At 38.9% G+C, this 24,294-nt stretch overlaps 2 protein-coding genes across 2 annotated transcripts; one reads left to right on the top strand and one right to left on the bottom strand.

Annotated features, from left to right (window-relative positions):
* The first annotated feature begins 40 nt into the window (after positions 1–40).
* Positions 41–3,227, top strand: LOC18025510 (peroxisome biogenesis factor 10). The gene is made up of 11 exons (XM_006408689.2): positions 41–452; positions 557–588; positions 668–757; positions 882–976; positions 1,074–1,269; positions 1,355–1,424; positions 1,508–1,586; positions 1,674–1,807; positions 2,059–2,156; positions 2,429–2,505; positions 2,760–3,227. The coding sequence occupies exons 1-11, from the start codon at positions 278–280 to the stop codon at positions 2,860–2,862; spliced, it is 1,149 nt and encodes a 382-aa protein (XP_006408752.1). The 5' UTR covers positions 41–277; the 3' UTR covers positions 2,863–3,227.
* Positions 3,228–4,606: 1,379 nt separating this feature from the next.
* Positions 4,607–6,038, bottom strand: LOC18025483. The gene is made up of 7 exons (XM_006408688.2): positions 5,855–6,038; positions 5,697–5,736; positions 5,502–5,572; positions 5,329–5,423; positions 5,176–5,243; positions 4,982–5,092; positions 4,607–4,912 (listed from the first exon to the last, which is right to left on the bottom strand). The coding sequence occupies exons 1-7, from the start codon at positions 6,024–6,026 to the stop codon at positions 4,783–4,785; spliced, it is 687 nt and encodes a 228-aa protein (XP_006408751.1). The 5' UTR covers positions 6,027–6,038; the 3' UTR covers positions 4,607–4,782.
* Positions 6,039–24,294: the final 18,256 nt, after the last annotated feature.

The following is a 24,294-nucleotide window of genomic DNA, read 5'->3' as shown; positions in this document are numbered from 1 at the left end:
TAGCGTTTCAAGATATTGACCATTGCTACACACTCAGAGTGTGACACTCTGCCTTCCGTTGCTCGACGCATTAATAGGGAATCATCAGCGAAAAAACAGGTGGTGAATTTTAGTTTTTTTTAATTATTTAATATTTAATATACTGCATGCGGGTATTTAATATAGTTGGGACTATCGACGGGTTTTACTGGTTCTTCCAACTCGCTGACATCACCTCATCGATAAACATCATCGGCACTCCCTCAATCTACTAAACCCCCACCAAGGTCAGGCAAAGATGAGGTTTGGGAGCGATGTGAATTCGGATGAACCTGGTTCGATCGGATTTCACGATGGAATCCGGCAATTCCCGCTCGCAGCTCAGCCGGAGATAATGAGAGCAGCCGAGAAAGACGATCAGTACGCCTCTTTCATCCACGAAGCCTGCCGCGATGCCTTCCGACACCTTTTCGGTATACAAATCTCCGAAAATTGTTTCATCATTATCGCGAGATTTCATTAATTTCTCCAAAATTATGCTCTAATTTTGATCAACTCTCGGCTCTTCTCCTGTTAGGTACAAGAGTCGCTCTAGCTTACCAGAAAGAGGTACGAGTGTTTGTGTGTGTATAGCTTCCATGAGAGTTTGTGATTATACAGTTTTCTGATGTTTTCGTTTTTTGGGCAGATGAAGCTTCTTGGGCAAATGCTTTACTTTGTTCTGACGACAGGTTCAGGGCAACAAACTTTAGGAGAGGAATATTGTGATATTATACAGGTTTTATGCTTAAGTCAATGTTCTTACACATACACATTTTGCGTTTCTGAGGCTATATTTTCGGTATTGTGCGTTTTCAGTTGAAAAATTGGTCCTTTTCTGATGAAGAACGATCTAATGTTAGGTTGCAGGACCTTATGGACTCTCTCCTACACCAGCTAGGCGGGCTTTGTTCATATTATATCAGACTGCGGTTCCGTATATCGCCGAGAGAATTAGGTTCTCATCGCATTTCTTATTGTTGTTTTACAATGGAAAAATTAAAATCTGCTGTGAAATGTCTCTAATTGAATGGTGTAATATACTTTGTTTACAGCTCAAGAGCTGCTACGCAAGCGGTTGCCTTTGATGAGTCTCAGTCTGATGATTTTTTTGGTGATAATCATATCCAGTCACCAAGGATGATTGATCTTCCGTCTGCATCTCACCTGGGAACTTCAGGTTCTGCTGTATCTAGGTTTAAAGATAGAGTTAAGAGATTGTGGCACAAAGCTATTCGGAGATGGCCTATGGTAATGTATACTACTCGAGTTTAGTTCTCATGGTTCTATTGTTTTCGGCGTAGGGTATGGTTTATTCAGTGGTGTCTTCTTTCAGGTTCTCCCTGTTGCCCGTGAAGTCTTACAACTTATTCTCCGTGCCAATTTGATGCTCTTCTACTTCGAAGGTGAGTAGTTTTAAAAATATATAACCTATTTAGTGCATACGGCTTTTGTTATGTTGTTTATTAGTGGTCTTCGTTTCGTTCAGGTCTGTATTATCATATATCCAAACGTGCATCGGGGGTTCGTTATGTTTTCATAGGAAAGCAACTGAATCATAGGCCCAGGTAATGATTTTTCTGTCTTCTCCCACCTGAAACTGTTGGCTTTTATTGTCACGGAGTAATTGAATTCTCATAAGTCTTAATGAGCAGATACCAAATTCTCGGGGTTTTCCTGTTAATCCAATTGTGCATCCTTGCTGCTGAGGGCTTGCGTCGGAGTAATTTGTCATCTATCACAAATTCAATTCAGCAGGCGTCTATAGGATCTTATCAAGCGCCAGGAGGTCTGGCTTTCATGTCCTTCATAATGAATGTTAATACATTCTTTAACAAATTTCCCAACGTAAAGGATATTCGTTGAGGATTTTGACATTTGAATGTCGTCAATAATTTATGGTTTATTATGGTACTAGAGTAAAAGTTATCTACAAAGGAATGTGAGAGAAAATGGTAACCTATGCTGAAAATATTCAGCTTGTTATATGCATTATTAATTTCACCTTCCAATAAAATAATTTTTGTATTATTATTGCAGGGAGAGGGTTACCGGTTTTAAACGAAGAGGGGAATTTAATTACTCAAGAAGTTGAAAAGGGAAACTGGTCCACGTCCGATTCAACTTCAACTCTGGAGGTACAATATTTATAAACAACTTAGAAACCTCTGTTACGTTCAAATGGCTAATATATTAGATACTGATCATTGTGGAGAAAGGAAATACTTGGGAGAGAGGCACCCGACTCTAATTTTGTTTAAATGTTATTTAAGAAAAAAGCAAATAGTGGTTTGGTCCCACAGTATCTGATACAGTAGAAGGGGGGTTTATGCATCTCTCATATTATGAAATCAGTTAGCTACCACTTGCTATGTTAGATCTTTACCTTGTTATGTACTTGCTGTTACAGGCAGTAGGGAAATGCACTCTCTGCTTAAGCAACCGTCAGCACCCGACTGCCACTCCTTGCGGTCATGTATTTTGTTGGTAATAAATCTTCTTTTGAAATTGCATCTCTGTCCTGGGGCTGGTATCGAATGGTTTAACGATCTGTTACCTCCAAAACCCTATTGAATAAAGTCCGAGCAATATCAATGTGTCCAGATGTTAATCTGTTCAAACTGCTTTGATAAGATGTGAACCTTGTATTAACAACTAACATTCACTCGAACGACAGAACCAAAGATCCAAAATGGACACTGAACATTGTGCTTGTGTTGATAGTCATATTTCATGTACAGGAGCTGCATTATGGAATGGTGCAATGAGAAGCAAGAATGCCCACTTTGTCGGACGCCCAATACACATTCAAGTTTGGTTTGTTTGTACCATTCTGATTTTTAAGCTCAAATCGATCGCAAGGACATCGCACTGCAGAAAGGCGAAGCAGCTAAGACGATGAAAGGCAAAGGAAAGAAGCAAAGCCCAAGGAGCCACACAAGCTTTTTTTGGTGACAACTTCGGACAGTAACATCTGGTAAGATAACGGAAGCTGTTTGGACTTCGGACATTTTGAGTATGATCATCTGAGAAGACGCGGAATAATTGCTATTTCGGACGTCATTAGCTTTTTTCTTTTTTCTTTTCTAAATTCTGTGCAGAAATCAAACAGGAAGTGTTACTTTTCTCTTTAAAAAAAGTTGGATGTTAGATTTCATTTGGATTGACGATCTATTTCTCCACAGAACTATCATATAGCATCAGATTTCTACCAGGGTAGGAACTCATTTTAAATCAAGGGATTTAAAACTTCGATACTTAATTCTCCACGAAATCAAAGTTCGAAACTTCAAATCCCATAAACAATGGTTTTAGTTGGTTTATTATTTTCTAACCAAATTTAAACCATGTATAACATGTACTAAACCGGTTTATAACCCAATTACCGAGAATTTCCAAATTTAAACCAATTTTTTCTTCTTTTTCCCGTCGATTTCTCAATCATCTTCTACTTCCACATCTCTCTCTCTCTAACACATATTCAAACTAGGATTTCTCCATCCTTTTCTACGATGTGGTTTTGTTGGATTTTTTCTGTTGAAAAAAGATAAGGCTTGCGAATCGGAGTGGTGACGTTACGCAAACGACAACAAGAAACTTTGGTTCCTTCAATTTAATTTGCTATATGCTGTTCTCAATTTTCAAGAATTAGTGGATGCTTAATTGAATTATGTACTGTCTAATAAACATGTGAATCACCATTAGCCAAGTTCAACTGAGACAGCTTAGGCTTCATTCTTTCGGTTACCCAGAAATTCCATCTCGAGATTGCAGCAGCAACATGATTAGAATCTGCAGATACATGTTCAAGACTCCACCAATCAAAGGAATACAAGTGTATGAGAATCTCATCGAGGAGCCATTGAAACGTTGGATACCTGTAAGGCTGAAGGAGAGCTTCTCCCTTAGCTAATTCAATAAAATAGAAAAAGGTTTTTTTTTGCTGTTGGGATAAGAAATCAAAATTGGAGACGACAATCCAAATATTGTTCTTTACCATAGTACACCAATGTTCTTTGAGTTGATCTCATTTTTATTTATCAAAAGAATATGGTTTTTTGTTGATTGATGAAGATTCAATCGAAAATCAATTTTAAGGTTCTTATTCAAATTTTAGATTTGGAAATTTTCAGACTAAATTAGGGATCCCAAATTGGGGATTTTAAAATGATGATATATGGGATGACAAAAAAAATTATATATGGGTCGAGTTTAGGGTATGCGTTTTTTGTTTGGGTCAGGTATTTTTGGTTTGGTTTTGTAATTTAACGGTTAGCTCTTGGTTTTAGATCACAAATCATAAAAACCGACATTTGTGGGGAATTAAATATCAAAGTTTAAAATCGTGGAATTTAGATCTTAAACTTTGATTTTGTATAGATTTGAAATGGGATCATAATTTAATGGGAATCTGAATGATAGTTCTCGTGTGGAAATAGATCGTCATCCTATTTCATTTTACCCTTATATATAACATGTAATAATGTGAGATCTATTGCAAGACAAGAAAATCTCATTTTTGACACAGTTCAGACTCAGTATTAGAGTTAAAATTATACATTAACTTAAATGGTACTGGATTTAATACATGCAAATATGGTAAGAAGTCACTCTATTGAGGTTTTATTATAAGCAAATGTTATATTTCCTTCACCAGTTGAGGTTAATAATACATGATCATACACAGAATCAGAAGCTTTGGATACCAATGTTGTAAGATCAAGAACTATTTTCGGATAGTAAAAGTCCATGTTGGGACCTCACTCACAGTATCGACTGGAGTTGCTGTATTTCAGAGGACTCTGAAAGATCGTCTTGTTCGGATGGTGATCTGTAGACTTCCGCCATAGCTTTCCCTTTATCAAGCACTGGAGAAGGAACTGTTTGTAGAAGACTGTAGCAAGTGTTCTTCGGTTAGCAAATATTTTCTGCTGTGTGTGCGCGCTGTGTGTATACAGATTACCTATCCAGTGCGGTTAAAGCTGTTCCAAGCTGTGACTTCATCAATTCAACAGTTGCATTTGGATCCTTCCTCGACGCACGTAGAAACAGCGAATCCATTTCTTCCAATGCTCTGTGTAAACGCAACATATATACATATACAAAATAATCATCATTCGCTGCGTAAAGTTCAACATTCCTGAGAACTATTAATACCTTAGACATCGATCAACATCAGCAGACGCGGTTTCGGAATAACCAGCATCTGAAGCGTACTGAGCAACCTGAAGAGAGGTTAAATCCCATACATTATCATCGAACAGGAGCAAAACAACAATGTTTACAAGTTTTTTGAGCATATAAACTTACGGCTCGAATGTTTACACGCAAAGAGCTAGCAGGACCAGACCGCAGTAACGATCTACAAGCCTCGAATTCAGGTTTCTCCACATTCAAAAATTTCTCTCCGAACATTATAAATTAGATATAGTGTTAGTTACACAGTTTTAAGAAGATGTGAGCGCATAAATACAGAAAGTTACCAAGATCTTGGATCTGTAGCTGAGCTAGAAAAACTGGTGGTACATATGCTTCAAGTGGATCAAGTTTCTTCCTATTCAAAACTGGTTTAAGTTATAGAGATTTTCACCAAGCATTGGACTGAAAATTCGTAAAAATACATTTGCAAAATCTAACTTCAGATTATCAGATAAAACATATATTTGGAGACGATTTACCTTTTGACGTACTTATCAATTAAACTACCTGCTATGGCATCTGATTTTCAACATACAAATACCAAAGACAAGTAGAGCAAAAATCGAATCATTGACTTTTCGATTGAATTTCAGGAAATTGAGAATCGAATCGGTGAATTTGAAGAGAAAGATGTCACCATTAGGGAGGAGGAAGCGGGAGAGGAATAAAGAGACGGTGATCAATCGCCGGCGGCTCTGCTTCCATACCGGAGGGGATAATGCTGCGCATGTTAGCTTTAAGCGGTGGTTCGAAAGTGGGAGGCTCACAGTAGCGTTAAGTGATAGCATTCGGGATAACACCAGAGGCATCTTATCATTGGAAAGAGATTACTATGGCTGGTGCGCATATATTTGTTGGGTTAAGCTGTTCGGGTAGATGGAGAAAAAGGGGAACCGAAGTTAAACCAAACGAAAAATTTCTGGTTCGGTTCGGGTATTGTAAAGGACCGATGGCACAAATATTATTAGGCCACGTTTACTGCAGGGTTCTTGTTAGGTTTCTTATAATTATTTGGGTTAAAAATAAATGAAAAATAGATTAAATGATAAGAACCGATTCTGAATTAAAAAATTTAAGGATCCGTTCTTATTGCAGACATGTGACGTTGTGATAGGGTTGATGGTTGTGCGCAGAAAAATTTCTTCTTCATCAACCAAACCTCGTTCTCTCCCTCACAAAACTCTCTGACTGTTCTTGTTCTCTGTCGACTTCTTCTTCTCCAATCTTCTTCTTCTCCAATCAAACTCATCACCACACTCTCATCCCATCAAACTCTTCTCCGACCAAACTCTTCTCCGGCCAAACACTTCTCCTTTCATCTTCCAATCTCCTTTTGAAGCTTTCGCCTTCCTCTTTCTCGTCTCTCGCGTAAGTCTTTCTCTATAACAGGTATTTAGTCTCATTCTCTCCTTCTCGAATTAATTTTCTCCGTTCTCTTATTTTGGTTTAGTTAAAATTCAATCAGAGAAAAGTTAGCTAAGGTTATGCCTCGAATTGGTAATGTTAGTAGTCATTATTTGAGATTCGTAGTGTGATACGATCCTCCCAAGGAATCGGCACTCTGAAGTTCGCAATGGATAAGCTTTGCTTCTAAGGAACCAAAAGGCTTCAAAGAACAAAGGATGTGGACTGAATGGTCACACAGGTAGCTGCGGAAAGGCTTCTGATTTACCGAAATGGCTCCTTGGATATGACACACCAAAACAAGCCAAGTTTGTGATCGTCTGGATATGACTCACCTAACAGATCGAGTTATGATTGATGGATATGACTCACCAACAATCGAACCACGGATATGACTCACCGTGAGATGATCAAAGGATAACCTCCAAATAATCAGAAAATGTTCATAAGGAACAAAAATGTGAGAATCATTCTCAAAGAAGAAGTTTGATAAAAAGATAGTCTGATTATATCTCTTAGAGATTACATGATTATGTAGAGTAGAAATGTGAAGAAAACAAGGCAATCTCAGAATTATTACTTAGACTAAAATTAAAGACAAACATTAACTAATAGTTGAATGACTCTTGATGTTCTTTGAATAACCCTTGAGCTTCTTGTATCTTTAACTCCTTTGAACGAATTTTGATGATCAGAAACAAGATGGACTGAGTCATTTCTTCATATTGGGCTTAGTATAAAAGCCTCCTGGATGCCAAACGTAAGCCTGCAAGCTCTCAAACCAATCAGGCCTAGAAATCATCAAGTATAGAACCATGTTGACCCATTTAGGCAAATGAGGTGTATCTCTGAGATCCGATGGCAATTTCTTCTAATCTTGGGCTTGTTGGAACCAGAACAGATCCGTTAAGATTCTCCAATTGGTTTCATGTCGAGATCGTTTCTGAGTTGGGCTCTGGACCTCAAACTTTGGATCGGACGCGGAACTGGGTCTGAAGCAGATCACTGAGTTGTAAAATCCATATCTTCCAAGTCTGAAGTCTTTTGGAAGTGATTCCAATTCTCCATGCTTCTGTGATGAATCAAGATTCCAGAACAAGTCGGATCATAAAATATTTCATTTTGGATTGGTCGGAATCCTCCATTGAACGCGCGTAGGTCCAAATTGAATAACCTCGAGTTTACCTGATTGGAAAACTCAATAACTTCTTCATCTGAACTCGGATTGGACTGATTCTTTTTCGAGACGGGCTCCAGATGAGGTGAGAATGTATTCCAAGTGGTCTTTGAGCTGTGTGAGTTGATCTTGGACCCAATCAGTGTAGAACAAGGCAGATATGTCTTCATGAGCTTTTTCAATATCATATCATAGTGGGTTGATAATCTGGGTTGATGAAGTTCTGATTTTGTAACAGGGAAGATGACACTCAGTCAGAATAATGATTCATCGAGTTCAAGCATCAGCTCAAGGGTTCGGCATCATGGTTTTCACGGTATTCCATCGAGGTGCTTTTGCGGAGCTGCTACGGTGGTGCTTGTTACTTCTCACACAACCACTAATCCTGGAAGGCGCTTCTACACATGCTCGAACAGTTCAGTGAGTTGGCAAAAATGATTGTTAAAGCTTGTGGTAGTTTCAGATTAGGATGTTGAGATAATAGACATTTTGTTTGTAGGATGGAGTCCATGTTTGGAAATGGTGGTGATAACTAAGAGTTTTTGAGGCTCTTTATAGAGGTATCAATCCCATGTCTTGTAGTACAAGGGGTTATCAAACCAAACTTGTGGAGAAGCACTAATCTATGTTACTTGTAATCTTAAGTCAAGATGATCAAGCAAGGTTTGATAACTAATCTACTTGAAATGCAAGAAAGGACAAAAATAAAGCAAGCGATGATATTTAGACTAGATGAAGATGCAAATGATAACAAGCAAACAAGCAAATGATCGGATGATGATAATAAATGATAAAGGCAGAGGCTTTAGACAAGATAAAGGACTCGGTGTTTCCAAGCTAAACTAGTGAGTTAATGAATCAATATTATCAAGCACTTTCATTTAACATGAACTCAAAATATCTAAACTGATCCTCTTTCATACCAAATTCCCTTTTGAGAAGCATGAATCAGTCAGCTTTAAAATCCAGTTCAATTAATAAGTCGTTTAAGAAGAACAAACTATCACTCTCGCGATGTAAGACTCTTAAACCCTTAACCGATTGGTTCAGACATTTCCTCAAACACTTTTGATGCGAGGAAAGTCTTAGATCTGGACCGCAAGTGATGTGCTTGGATCCAGCTTAGAGAGCTGATCGGCTAAGAAATGAAACATGCAAACTAAACCCCTGAACTCGTTAATCTATCATGGAAACACCCTAATCTACCTATCTAAAACCTCTTAAATGGACTACTCACTAATCATAACGAGCTCACTAAATCCTTTGCAAGACGTGTAGCTGGTCATGATTAGAAGCTTTGATGCTGGTGAATAAAAGAAATGAAAGAGAACAAGATCTTCACGTGAAAACGAGATATCGGGTTAGATTAATCAAGTTTCACAAAAGAGGCAAGTTCTTACAGCTAAAACAGGCAGGAAATAAGATAAGATAAAAGGTGATTAGGTTTTTGGTCCTAAAATCTATTTATAGTGAGGGGTAAGTGCTGCGGGTCAGCCCGGAACAAACCGGGTACTGAACGTTCTTCTTGGGTCGTCAGGTGAGCACCTCGGTGTGTGAGAGAGTGAAGCCGAGGTCTTGATGCCGAGGGGTGCACGTGAGCAAAGATCAAAATGAAGATCTCATGAAGTACACGTCAAGAACATGCATGAACCCTAGTCTTCAATCCATCTTCACGTGCATTCTCCGAGTCAACCTGTTCTTGAATCTGGGTTTGTGACAAGGGATCTCGGCATGCAATGCCGAGGGGCTTGGTAGTCGAGGGATTTAGGCAGAGAAGTCCGACATGCAATACCGAGGTCTTGAAACTGAGGTTCACGTCCAACACTTAGTCGTTTTCAGCTTTGCTTCTCCAGCATGCATGCCTCGATCTTGATACACCGAGGAGTTAGCACGAGGTCTATTCCAAAGAGGTTCAGGGGACGAGCCTCGTTCTAAGCAATGCTGAGGTAATTAAGCCGAGGCTTGAATAAACACTTAGCACGTATCGCAACTCTCTAGGCTTGTATCGACCAACTCGTCTTCTGGTTGCAGTAATTTTCAGCATACGACTCCAAATGTCATGAAACCAGTCCCACGATCAAGATAACTCATTCAGCTCAAAATTTTGTGAAGAAACAATCGGAGCTTGGGAAGTGGAAGGCTCCCCGGATTGCTCATCTTTGCGATGCATCGGAATGACCGGAAAAACAGCTTTTAGACTGACGTCTATTCCGGAGACGATATCTTCCAAACCACAGCTCCAAATTGGGTGATCCCAGATGTTACGGAAAGAGCACTCAGAGACCTAAAATATTGATAAAGTCGTTGTAGACTGATTAGAGCTGGAAAATCATCGTCACACGTAATCTTTGAAACCCGTCGGATCGGCTCTTGAATGCATGCGATACAGGCGTGTCTTCCGGTGGTGATATCTTTCTACTCACTGCTCCGAATTATGTGATTCTAACTGCTCTGGGATCTTGGATTGATTATCTCCAACTTTGATGCAGACCCCGTTGACTGATTCGGACCAGAAGATTCCCCGGATTTGCAATCTTTGATGCACATGGGTGAAAATAGATTTTAGCCGAGAAATGCTTCCCGCGGTAAGGAACATGTCTGAGAAACGTGTACCGCGGTAAGCTTTTTAGCCGATAAAAACTTCCCGTCTCGGCATAAAACTTCACCCGATGGGATTTTCACTCGGTAATGATTTTTATCCGATAAAGACTTCCCGAAAGCATTTTTAGCCGATATTCTGATTCAGCCGGTACGAGTTTTCGCCGAGAAATTCCTCGAAGCGGTTTTCACCATTTTTAAACTTCTTCTTCCCCATTTAAACTCCTGATCGCACCTCTTGAGCTTCAAATAGCCTCCAATGCACCTGATAAAGACTCCAAACCATGCAAAACTCTTTGGGACCTAATGCAAACCCTAAAGCCTATTTGATGCCTAAAGACCTAAAATGAATGAGAAAACACATGATTTGGACTCTAAAATGCAGCTTAAATGATGCAAAATATAGACATATCTGGTGGGACGAAGCAATTACTGAGGATCGGATGGAATTGAAGGGTGATTTGAAGTCTCTTGGGGCTAGGCTTCATGATGGGCATTTGATAACACCTGATTTTGACCATTTTTATGGATCACTTTCAGTATCTTATGCAGGTGTATTCAATCAGTTTTGAATTTTTTATAAGTGTTTTCCATGTTTTGGAGTTTTGAAAGACTTTTTCAGGTTACTTAGGCAAAACAATGCAAATTGGAAAAAAAATCCACTTTTGGCCAATTTTGGACCGTCAGAAGTTTCACATCTGATGAAGACCTCTTAACTTCTGATCAAGCTCAAATTTGGACAAACGATAGATTACACAACCAGATTTTCAATACAAGTGGAATCAAAGCAATCTAACGGTTGGATCATAAGTTATTTCCAATGTACTGAAGACATGTTTTGTAGTCTCGCGAAAGAAGCTAGAGAAGGAATGAAGTTTGGAGATCATAGACCAATCACCGCGGCCCAGGAGCTCGTGACCGCTGTGAACACCATCCTGGCCACGCCTCAGAGCCTTTCACCCACGGTGGAACATCATTTACCAGATTTGGAGAAGCCAAATTCTGCGACAAGCCCATAAACGGCCCAATAGCCAGTTTTCAAGCCCAACTCATTCTCTCTGCAAAAGAAGCCCAAAGGACGACCAGAACCACTTGGAGACCTATAAATATGTACTTTAGAAACCCTATTTCGTGTGTGCTCCTTTCCCCTTGATAGGGAGGCACCCAACTTTTGTTTCTTAGGTTTAGATTAGGGAGATAGAGATTTTTCTCTTGAACCTTTGCTATTTCTTTTCATCTATCTATTCAGTTTATGCAATCTCTTTTACTTTACTGCTTTTCTATTTCAAAACCAATGATGATGTTGTCAAGCTCAGCCATGTCTGAGTTGTCACCTTGCTGGGTGAAGAGGGCCATCGAAAGGGACTCCATGATCGATGACATCTAGATTTTTTTAGGTTAAAGGATTTCAATTTTAAATGATTCTCCCATTCATCTAAATCTCAATGCGGTAACGCTGGAGTTGCTAACCAGTGTCCGATGCTAGGTTGAATCCGAGCCACGAGAGTGTTGTATCTGGGTTGCCTGAACTGGATCTTATGGACGTCACCGTCGTAGGAGACGAAAGCTACCTACGGAGGATACGTAAGCCGAGATGGATTCCAAGCTGAAATGCATGATCTTGTTCTGGAATGAGAGCGAGAGTTAATTGCCATGAATAAGTGATTAGATGATTAGGGTGATGAGAGTTGACTAATCTTACCAGTGTCTATCCTAGTTTCAGAATCATAGAAAATCCTTACCTAGATTCCTTGTGTCATAGATCATGAACCATATAGATGAACCCTAATGCCCAGCACGTTTTTCATCATTGTTTTGATCTATTCTTATTTCCTGTTTAGCTTAGTAGAAATCGTGACACCAAAACTCCACAAAAAAAAACCCCATTGGTCTTTGAGTTTGAGTACTAATCCAGTTTGAAGTTTCTGTAGAAAAGACAACTCTCCCTGTGGATCGACACCCTAAGTACTATAATGCACGGCTGTGAACTTGCAGACACTAGAGTTTATAAATTTAAAAGTATTTTGCGACAGCAACCCTAGCTCGCATCAAGTTTTTGGCGCCGTTTTCGGGGATAGATTCGCTCTTGCTTCTGCCAAACTTCATAGGTTAGTAAACCCGAATCTTAGACACCTTTTTCTTTTAAAATTTCTTTTGTTTTTCTTTGTTTCAGGTTTCTGGAACATGTATTCACCTTGGGAGCAATATGAGATCATTGGGTGAGGGTGTTTCTACCTGTGTGTTTCTCAGTATTCTCATTCATATGCCTACAATGAATCGTACGACATGGATTGGAACTCTCATCAGAACCATCACTACCGAGATGAAGTGTATTCTCCCATGGAAAGTCATCAACCATCTCATCCCCATCGATTTAGTTCACAACAAAATTGGCTAAGTCCCAAGCTTAGTCGACTTGTTGCTGAGATGAATCAACAAGATGCTGAAGAGATAGAAAATATGCTTCAAGAGCTCAATGAATTCGAGTCTAGAGATGATGGATGTTGGGTAGCTTATGAATTAGATGGATAAACCTCCTTCAAATTTGTTAAGAATACCATGTCCAATGAAAATCTCTTGGATCCTAATTCTCCCATCATCGAATCCCTTTACCAAGGAAGAGAAGAACCTGTTTTTGTTCCCAGCAATGACCTCATCACTACCAAACCATTCGAGTGCCTCGAAGTAGATAAAGGGGATCACAATCCTCCTGTTCTTGATTAGCTAAAGCCTTCCTCGGCATCAACTCCTCACAACTTTGAGTGTGAGAAAAATCTCATGAAAGATGATACACTAATGGTGAAGTCGCTGATTGAAGCTCCTGAAGAAGAGCAAGGAATAGAAGTTCATGATTCTCTTTGTGATATCAAATCCGATGTGATTCAAATACCAAAACTCTCTAAGGGAACAGGTATTTCGAAATTTCATTCATCTATGGTTTATATTCATGTTAAAGATCTTTCTACTGCAGCTCTATTAGGTTTCACACGGAGTTTGCCTCTTCAAGTTGAAGATTGTCTTCTTCTTAATGATTTCCATGTTATGGAGATGAGAAAGGATGCAAAGAACTCTCTTTGCCTGACCATAAGCAGTGGAGAAGAACCAGTCTTTGATCCTGGAGGAGCTACAAAGGTCCCTGAAAACGTCCTAGAAGAAGGTCTGCCCTTCACACTTCATCAAAACATCAACCAAAGAAGTTCAATGTGCAACAAAGTTTCTTTTAATGCACACTTGATCTTTGCTCATATGGGACGTTATCAAGACTCAAATGGAGCCAAAGTGAAGCATAGATGGCCCTCAAAACGCTTTCCTCAAGACTTGTCATAAGGAGAACGCATTGAAGACTCATATCCCAGAGAAGTTCCAAGACTAATCTTTGATCCTGGAGGAGACAACTCTTTTGTAGCGTATGTTTTCTTTTAGTTTTTCTTTCTTTTTCCAATAATGTTTTCCTTTTCTCAGTTTCAGGTTTTCAAAAAAAAAAAAACACAAAAACACAAAAAAATGAAAAAAAAATGTGTTTTACCGCGGCCCGGAGAATTTGACCCGCGGCCAGCCTCACCTGTACCACGGCCACGACCTTTTGACCCGCGGCCACGACCTCTTGACCCGCGGCCAACCCATCTTCCCATCCGCGGCCAGCCTCACCTTCACCTGGCGACGTGTTTGAAAGATTGCCTGAGACGGAGGCCTTACACTTAGAAACAGACTTTTGTGTCTTCATCAAGTTTGTAGAGGAGAAAGTAAAATTTCCAGAAAAATTAGAATCAGGAGATTTGGAGCAGTGAATTGAAAGTTATGGCCTTTTGAAGATGAACTTGTCTCACAGTTGGACCAAGCAGATGCGCATAAAAAAACCGGCAAGACGGAAGCCTTTATCTTCCCAGATGCAGATGCAGTCGGACTCTTCATCAAAGTTAAATCTGCTTGAGTCACCAGTCTCATGGAGTTGGAAAATCAGGTACTAGACCACTGAGCAAGAAGTTATGCAAGTTTTGGTGCAAGTGGTTTGGAACTGGATCTCTTCAAGGAGATCCACAAACCATCATGCATCTCTTCTGTCAAGAATTTATTTCCATCATAACAACTCCATAACCATTCTACAATTCATCTGCATCCAGGTAAGTCCTTAAAAACTTTTAAAATACATTTTTCTTAGGAAAAACAACTTTTTAAAAGAAAAAGAGGATTTAAAAGATCAAAAGGGTCTTTCTCTTCATCTTCTCCAACAAGCTTGGAGATTTTGAGAAAAGACCAGATTTCAAACTTGACAAATTCCTTTCAATTTTCGAACCTGTCTTACTCTTTTTCAAAGGAGATTCCAAATTTATCATCACATAACACTTTCATCAAAGGTATGGTACCAAATTTCTCACTTTTCCTCAAAAACTCAAATTTATGGTTTTCTTAGAATGAGTAGAAATTCACCTTAGGATGATTGGAAATTGTCTTTGAGCTCAAGACTAAACTTTCAGGTAGTTAAATTGCATGATTTAACACCTAGACCCCATAGATTTGTGATTTTCAAAATTTGAGATTTGAACACTTGAGAAAATCAAAATTTGAAGAACTGTTTGATTCAGCTTAGCAAGTCAGGATTGTTTGGTCGTTGTTGATAGAAAACCATATTAGATTATATATGAGTGAGCATTAACATCATCTTGATTCAGAAATCTCATGTGTCCACATCAATATATCGAACTTGACCAGAAACTCTCAGATTTTGCAATGTTTGATACAATAACAGTTTGTTTGTCATTTGAATTTGTTTGAGATAGCTGTATGAACATCTTTGCTCATAAAAATCAATTCAAAATGCAGCCTCATTCATTCTTGGTCTCGAGAATTCTGTTTTGCAGGTCATGGAACTTTCTCGAGAACTTCACATGAGCACTATGCTGAAGAAGCTCATGTGAAGAACCGCAAGTATGATGATGATTCCTCTGCCACAGAGATAGACAGCAGCCATGAGACCAGGCACCCATCCATCATACCCACGGTTCTACATCATTTTCTTTTCTTTTATTTTAAACTCTTTTGTTTTTATTTACCATCTTCTCAAAAACTTTTTCACACTGGGGACAGTGTGATTTAAGTCTGGGGGAGGATGTTCATCCTTTACTAATAAAATTTGGTTTGTTTCGAGTTTGTTTTTCATAAAAGGTTTTCAAAAACAGGAACACTGATTTCAAAAACAGGAACACCAAAAACAAAACTATGATGAATTAGACACATGTGCTTCTAGACTTTACATGCTAGTTTATTTTGTGGTTAGTACTAGACTAGGCGGTAGCTAGAGTACTTGCACTACGAACTCCCACCAGAGTAGTTCTATTCATGGAGATATTTTCTGACAGAATATACTAGCTCATTCTACTTGAACATAATCTTGACATCTAATTTTCTCATCATTGGTTTTAGGCAGGCATCATGATATACATCTAGGACATCTTTACATCATTGTTACCACTCTTTGTTGTTCTAGATGGCCAGTTCATCTTTAGCTGGTACCAAACCCTTTAGCCAAAACCATCATTTCAAACTTCATGCATTCTCTCTTTAGTTCTTTTGGCAGATATGTGCAAAAACGCCGGAGAGTGAGGAACAACATGGTTTTCAGTCACTCAAGAGAAGGACTGAAGAAATTTGGGAAAGTGGAGCTCAATGGTGCCTCAAAAAGCTCAAATCATAAAGGTGAATTTCGTGCTCCCTAAGACTCTATGTCAAAAGGCGGTTTCCCCTTTCCAAGAAAAAAAAAATCGAAAAAAATCGAAAAATAATGAAAGGAAAGGAAACCAAAAGCCTAAAGAGTCTAAATCTAAGTCTTAGGGAGTCATGAGGAGAACCTGAAGAAAGGAGATCAAGAATCTTAAGGCAAGAAGAATGTGACTGGAAACTGTGGGGGCATCAATAGTTCCATCCTCTCTTGCTGTTTTGTGTAATGTGTTGTCTCTCCAGAAAAAGGTAACCCTAAACACTACGAACCTCACCCCTTAAACAGCCATTTCTAATACCTAGCCTTGATTGCCTTACTAAAGTCCTTTTGATGAGATCCACTTGAACTTTTAAATGAATGTTAAGAGCTAGTTGACTGAAAGATAGGTTTAAGTGTCTAGACTTTCGCATGACGGATCAACGGATTAGTTATGCCTGTATTTTGGTGAGAATTTTCTAGACTAAACCTGATCTGAGCATAATGACTAACTTTGGTTTAGAAGCATGGTCTCTGAGATTTTGTTAGTTCTTGCGATTTTCAAACCTCTTTTCTAGATTCAGATCTTTAGTTTTGTTTGAGGACAAACAAAGATTTAAGTCTGGGGGAGTTAATAACACCTGAATTTGACCATTTTTATGGATCACTTTCAGTATCTTATGCAGGTGTATTCAATCAGTTTTGAATGTTTTATAAGTGTTTTCCATGTTTTGGAGTTTTGAAAGACTTTTCAGGTTACTTAGGCAAAAACAATGCAAATTGGAAAAAAACCACTTTTGGCCAATTTCGGACCGTCAGAAGTTTCACATCTGATGAAGACCTTCTCACCTTCTGATCAAGCTCAAATTTGGACACAAGATAGAGGACACAACCAGATTTTTAATACAAGGGGAATCAAAGCAATCTAACGGTTGGATCATACGTTATTTCCAATTTACTGAAGATATGTTTTGTAGTCACGCAAAAGAAGCTAGAGAAGGAATGCAGTTTGGAGATCATTGACCAATCACCGCGGCCCAGGAGCTCGTGACCGCGGTGGACACCATCTTGGCCACGCCTCAGAGCCTTCACCCACGGTGGAACATCATTTACCAGACATGGAGAAGTCCAATTCTGCGACAAGCCCATAAACGGCCCAATAGCCAGTTTTCAAGCCCAACTCATTCTCTCTGCAAAAGAAGCCCTAAGGACGACCAGAACCACTTGGATACCTATAAATATGTACTTTAGAAACCCTATTTCGTGTGTGCTCCTTTCCCCTTGATAGGGAGGCACCCAACTTTTGTTTCTTAGGTTTAGATTAGGGAGATAGAGATTCTTCTCTTGAACCTTTGCTATTTCTTTTCATCTATCTATTCAGTTTATGCAATCTCTTTTACTTTACTGCTTTTCTATTTCAAAACCAATGATGATGTTGTCAAGCTCAGCCATATCTGAGTAGTCACCTTGCTGGGTGAAGAGGGCCCTCGAAAGGGACCCCATGACCGATGACATCTAGGTTTTTTTAGGTTAAAGGATTTCGATTTTAAATGATTCTCCCATTCATCCAAATCTCAATGCGGTAACGCTGGAGTAGCTAACCAATGTCTGATCCTAGGTTAAATCCGAGCCACGAGAGCGTTGTATCTGTGTTGCCTGAACTGGATCTTATGGACGTCACCATCGTAGGAGACGAAAGCTACCTATGGTGGATACGTAAGCCAAGATGGATTCCGAGCTGAAATGCATGATCTTGCTCTGGCATGAGAGCGAGAGTTAATTGCCATTGTGATTAGATGATTAGGGTGACGAGAGTTGGCTAATCTTACCAGTGTCTATATTAGTTTCAGAATCATAGAAAATCCTTACCTAGATTCCTTGTGTCATAGATCATGAACCATAGAGATGAACCCTAATGCCCAGCACGTTTTTCATCATTGTTTTAATCTATTCTTATTTCCTGTGTAGCTTAGTAGAAATCGTGACACCAAAACTCCACAAAAAAAAACTTTATTGGTCTTTGAGTTCGAGTACTAATCCAGTTTGAAGTTTCTGTAGAAAAGACAACTCTCCCTGTGGATCGACACCCTAAGTATTACAACGCACGACTGTGCACTTGCAGACACTAGGGTTTATAAATTTAAAACTATTTTGCGACAGCAACCCTAGCTCGCATCAGCATTACCAGTCCTAATGTGTTCATCTAGGAGAAGATCAAGTGAAGATGTTGAAGGAGTTGAGTGGTTCGAAGAAAAAGGAAGCAAAGGAGCTGAAGATGGCTGTGGCCTTGGTTGTTGTCATCATTTCCGTTGGTGTTTTTGTAAGCTTGGCGAAGTAAGGTAGTAGCATAGTTGTATGTTAAACAAACGGCTAATACCCTTTTGATTTTCAATTTGTTTTAAAGGGGTTTGAAGTGTAGTAGTAGTTCTTATGTCTTGTATTCGTATGTAAGACTTATTGTTATGTTATAATTTTCATAGGGGATTATGATCATGTGTCTCTTATTCGTATGATGTGTTTGTTGGTTTTCTGCTATGATGTTTTTGTTTTATGATATGGTTGCAGGTTGTGATGCTTTCCTCTTCCAACGGATTGTGATGTAGAAAACCTCAGAGAAGAGGAAGCTGTTCAGGTTAGTGATAGATTGTAATAAAAGAAATTAAACATGGAACCATATTGCATAGTACCTTAGGTACAGCTATTAGGTGGTAATAAATGCATTAGTGTTACACTTGAGTAGTGTAAGGTAATTAATGGTGTGTGGTTAGATAGAAATCTGGGTTGTGATGAATGTTTGTCAAGTCTGTGTAGTTGTGAGATTGTGATGAATGGCTTCTCTTTCTTTGCTTCTTCTCTTGCTTTTTTGGTATTCTATTAAACGCTTTTGCTTGGCTTTACTTTCTATTCATCTTCGAGTACCTCCATCTTCTCTTTTTTTTTTATCTTAAACACTTTTCTTCTTATCTTTCTCTCTTGCTCGTCTCCATCTTCTCTTTGTTTTTTTCCTTCTTAAACCCATTTTTGGATATTTCTTCTACGTATCCCTGTAGTTAGACATCTAATTTTGTTGACCTGCTGGCAAGTCAACAAGATAGTGTCTCGACATTTTCTTATGTTGCACTTGGCTCATCACAAACCCCCATCTTCAGTACTCAAGCTTTTATTGCGGATTTTAACTTGTGCGTAGATGATGCTACTAGGGTTGACTTCGTGGCTTCATGTTTTAAATTTATAACCCTAGATATCTATAAGTGCACAGCAGTGCGTTGTAGTATTTAGGATGTCGATCCACAGAGAATTCACGCTTTACCTGCAGAACCTTAGAACCAGAATTAGTAAACGAAGTCTAGGACGAAAAACGGGGTTTTGGATAGGTTGTCACGATTTCTAAAATGTATTATAAAAAGGGATTGAAAAGGGTTTAAAAAAAAGGTTTTAAAAAAAGAGTTTAAAAAAAGGGTTGTTCTTAAAAAGAATTTTAAAAAAAGGTTTTAAAAACTAGAAGTGAATAAATCGATAATAAATCTAAAGGATGAACAAAGCTCTTAATATCGATCCTAGTAAATTCTTAGAACTCGAGTCACGGACGTATGAATACGCCACTGTCATGATCATATACAACTATCTCTCTCAATCCTGACCAGTAGGTTTCCACTCTGGCCCTGGAAGAGAAAATATGCAATATGCTTAAGACTCGTTAGCATTCACAAATCGCCCATAGGTAGGTTTCCACTCCTATGTTTGTTTTGCTCTCTTAAACTAGATCTGGCCCCGGATGAATACTTTCGTATCACCAAGGACCTGGATCAGTCTCTAGTTCGCGACGCTAGATCCATGCTTTAAGTATAAATTCAGAAGAAAGATTTCTAAAACTCGGCTTTGGTTTATCTCGCGAAGATCCCTACCGAACATAGTCAATTCCCTTCGATCGAGCCTTTAAACTCATACCTCATCATTCCAAAACGTGCATAAAGTAAATAGAAGAGACGTGCATAGATTAATAAGAAGAAAGAAGTAGAGAAAAACAGACAAGGAGAAGAAAAAGAAGCATCTCGATTTTAAGAGCTGGGCTCGGAGAAAACTTCTCTTCATATCCTTTAAAACAACTAATCTAATATGAGGAAGATAAAAACGAAATTGAATGATGCATAAGAGTAAAAACCGAATTAAAGTAAATGTAGAACATGAAGAGGGTTCAAGAGAAATCTCTATCTCCCTAAACTAAGAACTAAGAACATAAAAGCATAAAAACCCTAGAAAACAAAATTTGGTGGCTCCCAAAAGGGATTCTTCTGAGGCACACGAAAACAGGGATGCTTAGATACATATTTATAGGTCTTCAACTCTCTCCAGTCGTCCTTAGGGTTTTTTATAAGGAGAAGACGAATTGGGCTTGAAACGGGGTCATAGGCCTGTCTTTTAGTCGGCCCTGGTCGCAAGGCTTCCACCGGTGGTGAATTAGGGTTTTGACACGGCCAGAAACTCGCAACCGTGGCCGAGAGTGTGTTTTCCGCGGTCGTGGAGCCTGGAACCGCAGAGATTGGCTTGTGAGGTTTAATCTTCATTCTGTGCTTGCTTTCTTCGCGAGACTGCAGAACATGTCTTCAGTGTATCAAGGATATCCAGAGATCTAACCATTGGATTGTCTCCAGAACAATTGCTTTGAAATCTAGTTGTCTCTTTTATAATATGTCCGATTTTGGGGATGATCTGACGGTGAGAAGGTCTTCATCGGATGTGAAACTTCTGATGACCCGAATTTATTCAAAATGATCTTCTGCTCCAAAATGCACACATTTTGCCTTAATTACCTGAAAAGAGTCTTGGAGTTACAAATACTAGAAAATAATGGTAAAAACATTTAAAAAAAATAAAAAAAAATTTGAAAAGCATTGAAAATCGATCGAGAAAAGTTGTCAAAATATGGTGTTATCAACTCCCCCAGACTTAAATCTTTGTTTGTCCTCAAACAAAGCAAGATCCAAGCTTAGAAAGAGCCTTTAACAAAAATCATACGGAACAAAAAAATCTCAGGAACCATACTCCTAGACCATAATCAATCCTAGTGCATCAATCGGGTGTAGCCTAAAAAATACTCACCAAAATACAAGCATAACTAGTCCGTTGATCCGTAATGCGAAAAATCTATACACTTAGATCTAACTTCCAGTCAACTAGCCCTTAACATTCATTAAAAGTTTCAGTGGTTCTCATCAAAAGAAAAATAAACAAGACAATCAAGTCTAGGTATTCAAAGGGCTTTTTAGGGGTGAGGTGTAAAGTGTTTTCGGTTACCTTAATTTCTAAAGAAGCATGAAATTATGCAAAACAGCAAGAGATGATGAGGCAGTTGATATCCACAGTTTTTAGTCATGTTCTTCTTGCCATAAGATCTCTGATTTTCGTCTTCACGTTCTCCTTATAATTCTCCCAGACTTAGATTTTTTTCTAGGTTATTATATCTCCCATAGATGAATACTAGTTGTTTTTGCTCCAAATACTTTTGACAATCTAAGGCTCTTTAGGCTTTTGTTTCCTTTCCTTTTCATTCTTTTTCTTTCTCTTCTTTTCTCTCTTTTTTTCGACTTTTTTTGTTTTTTTTAAAGAAAATGAAACAACTTTAGATAGTGTCCTAGAGATGCACGAAAATTACCATAAGAATGAACTTTCTGAGGCTGCTAAAGATTGGTAATACTCGTCCTTCTTAACTCCATTAAGTCATTCTCTTGAGTGATTGAAAACTGTGTCGTTCCTCCCTCTCTGGCGTTTTTGCACATATCTGCTGATATAAACTAAAGAGAGGATGCATGAGGTTCGAAAATAAAAGTTTGGGTTAAGGGTATGGTACCAGCGGAAGATGAACTGGCCATCTAGGACAACAAAAAGTGGTAAAAATAAAGAAAAATATGTCCTAGATGTATAACACGATACCTGCCTAAAATTTAATGATGAGAAAATTAGATATTAATATTAAGTCCAAATAAAATGAGCTAGTATATCCTGTCAGAGAGAATCTCCATGAATAGAAGTCCTCTGGTGGGATTTTGTATTGCAAGTACTCTAGCTATCGCCTAGTCTAGTACTAACCACAAAAAGAGCTGTCATGCATAGTGTAGAAGCATACAAGTTGGTAATCATAATAGATTTTTATCATAATTCCCTCAAAACGTATTTATACTTTGAAAAAACTCTTTTTTTTTTGAAAGAAAAATGTAGAATGCAAATACTCATAAAAGAAAGGTTAGAAAGGGATGAAATCCCCCCCAGACTTAAATCACACTCCAGGATGTGAAATAAATCAGAGTAAGGATGAGAAATAGAATATGTAATGAATTGAAAAGATAAAGAAAGAGAAAACTTACCTGAACGTCTCTGGAATGGCATGGTGGTGTGGTGATGGTAAACGGGTGGTGGAAGGTCGAAGGTGGGAAAGAAAATGGATTGAAGTCGTCATACCATTGATCTGTGACAAAACAAATTCGTTTTGGGTCGAGCTGGTACGACAATGGGTCGCGCAGGTATGGCCGCGGGTCGCGCATGTACGACCGTGGGTCAACCAAACACGACCGCGGGTCGCCCAGGCACGACCGCGGGTCGCCCAGGCACGACCGCGGGTCGACCAGGCATGACCGCGGGTTGACCAGGCACGACCGCGGGTCGACCAGGCATTACCGCGGCAGTACATCTTTTTTTTTTTTCAAAGATCTGAAACTAAGAAAAACAAGACCGAAAATTAGTAAGAAAAAGTTGTCTTATAGTCGATTTACTTACCTCTGAGATTGTGCAGGTGAAGACGATTGGATTCCCCGGCAAAGGCGTCAAAAACTTGATGCTACTAGGGTTGACTTCGCGGCTTCATGTTTTAAATTTATAACCCTAGATATCAGCAAGTGCACAGCAGTGCATTGTAGTACTTAGGATGTCGATCCACAGAGAATCCACGATTTACCTTCAGAACCTTAGAACCAGAATTAGTAAACGAAGTCTATGACGAAAAACGGGGTTTGGGATAGGTTGTCACGATTTCTAAAAAGTATTTTAAAAACAGATTTGAAAAGGGATTGAAAAGGGTTTTTTTTAAAAAAGGGTTTTTTAAAAGGGTTTTTTAAAAGGGTTTTAAAAACTAGAATTGAATAAATCGATAATAAATCTAAAGGATGAACAAAGCTCTTAATATCGATCCTAGTAAATTCTTAGAACTCGAGTCACGGACGTATGAATACGCCACTGTCATGATCATAGACAACTATCTCTCTCAATCCTGACCAGCAGGTTTCCACTCTGGCCCTGGAAGAGAAAATATGCAATATGCTTAAGACTCGTTAGCATTCACAAATCGCCCATAGGTAGGTTTCCACTCCTATGTTTGTTTTGCTCTCTTAAACTAGATCTGGCCCCAGATGAATACTTTCGTATCACCAAGGACCTGGATCAGTCTCTAGTTCGCGACGCTAGATCCATGCTTTAAGTATAAATTCAGAAGAAAGATTTCTAGAACTCGGCTTTGGTTTATCTCGCGAAGATCCCTACCGAACATAGTCAATTCCCTTCGATCGAGCCTTTAAACTCATACCTCATCATTCCAAAACGTGAATAAAGTAAATAGAAGAGACGTGCAAAGATTAATAAGAAGAAAGAAGTAGAGAAAAACAGACAAGGAGAAGAAAAGGAAGCATCTCGATTTTAAGAGCTGGGCTCGGAGAAAACTTCTCTTCAAATCCTTTAAAACAATTAATCTAATATGAAGAAGATAAAAACGAAATTGAAAGAGGCATAAAAGTAAAAACCGAATTAAAGTAAATGTAGAATATGAAGAGGGTTCAAGAGAAATCTCTATCTTCCTAAACTAAGAACTAAGAACACAAAAGCATAAAAACCCTAGAAAACAAAATTTGGTGGCTCCCAAAAGGGATTATTCTGAGGCACACGAAAATAGGGCTGCTTAGATACATATTTATAGGTCTTCCACTCTCTCCAGTCGTCCTTAGGGTTTTCTATAAGGAGAAGACGAATTGGGCTTGAAACGGGGTCATAGGCCTGTCTTTTAGTCGGCCCTGGTCGCGAGGCTTCCACCGGTGGTGAATTAGGGTTTTCCCACGGCCAGAGGCTCGCAACCGTGGCCGAGAGTGTGTTTTCCGCAGTCGTGGAGCTTGGACCCGCGGAGATTGGCTTGTGAGGTTGAATCTTCATTCTGCGCTTGCTTCCT

Source organism: Eutrema salsugineum, unplaced genomic scaffold (assembly GCF_000478725.1).
Source record: "Eutrema salsugineum unplaced genomic scaffold, Eutsalg1_0 scaffold_12, whole genome shotgun sequence".
NCBI lineage: Eukaryota > Viridiplantae > Streptophyta > Magnoliopsida > Brassicales > Brassicaceae > Eutrema > Eutrema salsugineum.
Note: the sequence above shows the minus strand (reverse complement) of the source record. Positions and strands in the feature narration are given on the sequence as shown.

Coding starts and splice junctions, on each gene's coding strand:
- LOC18025510 (XM_006408689.2), top strand. CDS start 278: ATGAGGTTTGGGAGCGATGTGAATTCGGATGAACCTGGTTCGATCGGA. Junction 977..1,073: donor TATATCGCCGAGAGAATTAG/GTTCTCATCGCA, acceptor CTTTGTTTACAG/CTCAAGAGCTGCTACGCAAG. Junction 2,157..2,428: donor ATTCAACTTCAACTCTGGAG/GTACAATATTTA, acceptor TTGCTGTTACAG/GCAGTAGGGAAATGCACTCT.
- LOC18025483 (XM_006408688.2), bottom strand. CDS start 6,026: ATGCCTCTGGTGTTATCCCGAATGCTATCACTTAACGCTACTGTGAGC. Junction 5,093..5,175: donor GATGTTGATCGATGTCTAAG/GTATTAATAGTT, acceptor GCGTTTACACAG/AGCATTGGAAGAAATGGATT. Junction 4,913..4,981: donor GCTTTAACCGCACTGGATAG/GTAATCTGTATA, acceptor CACTTGCTACAG/TCTTCTACAAACAGTTCCTT.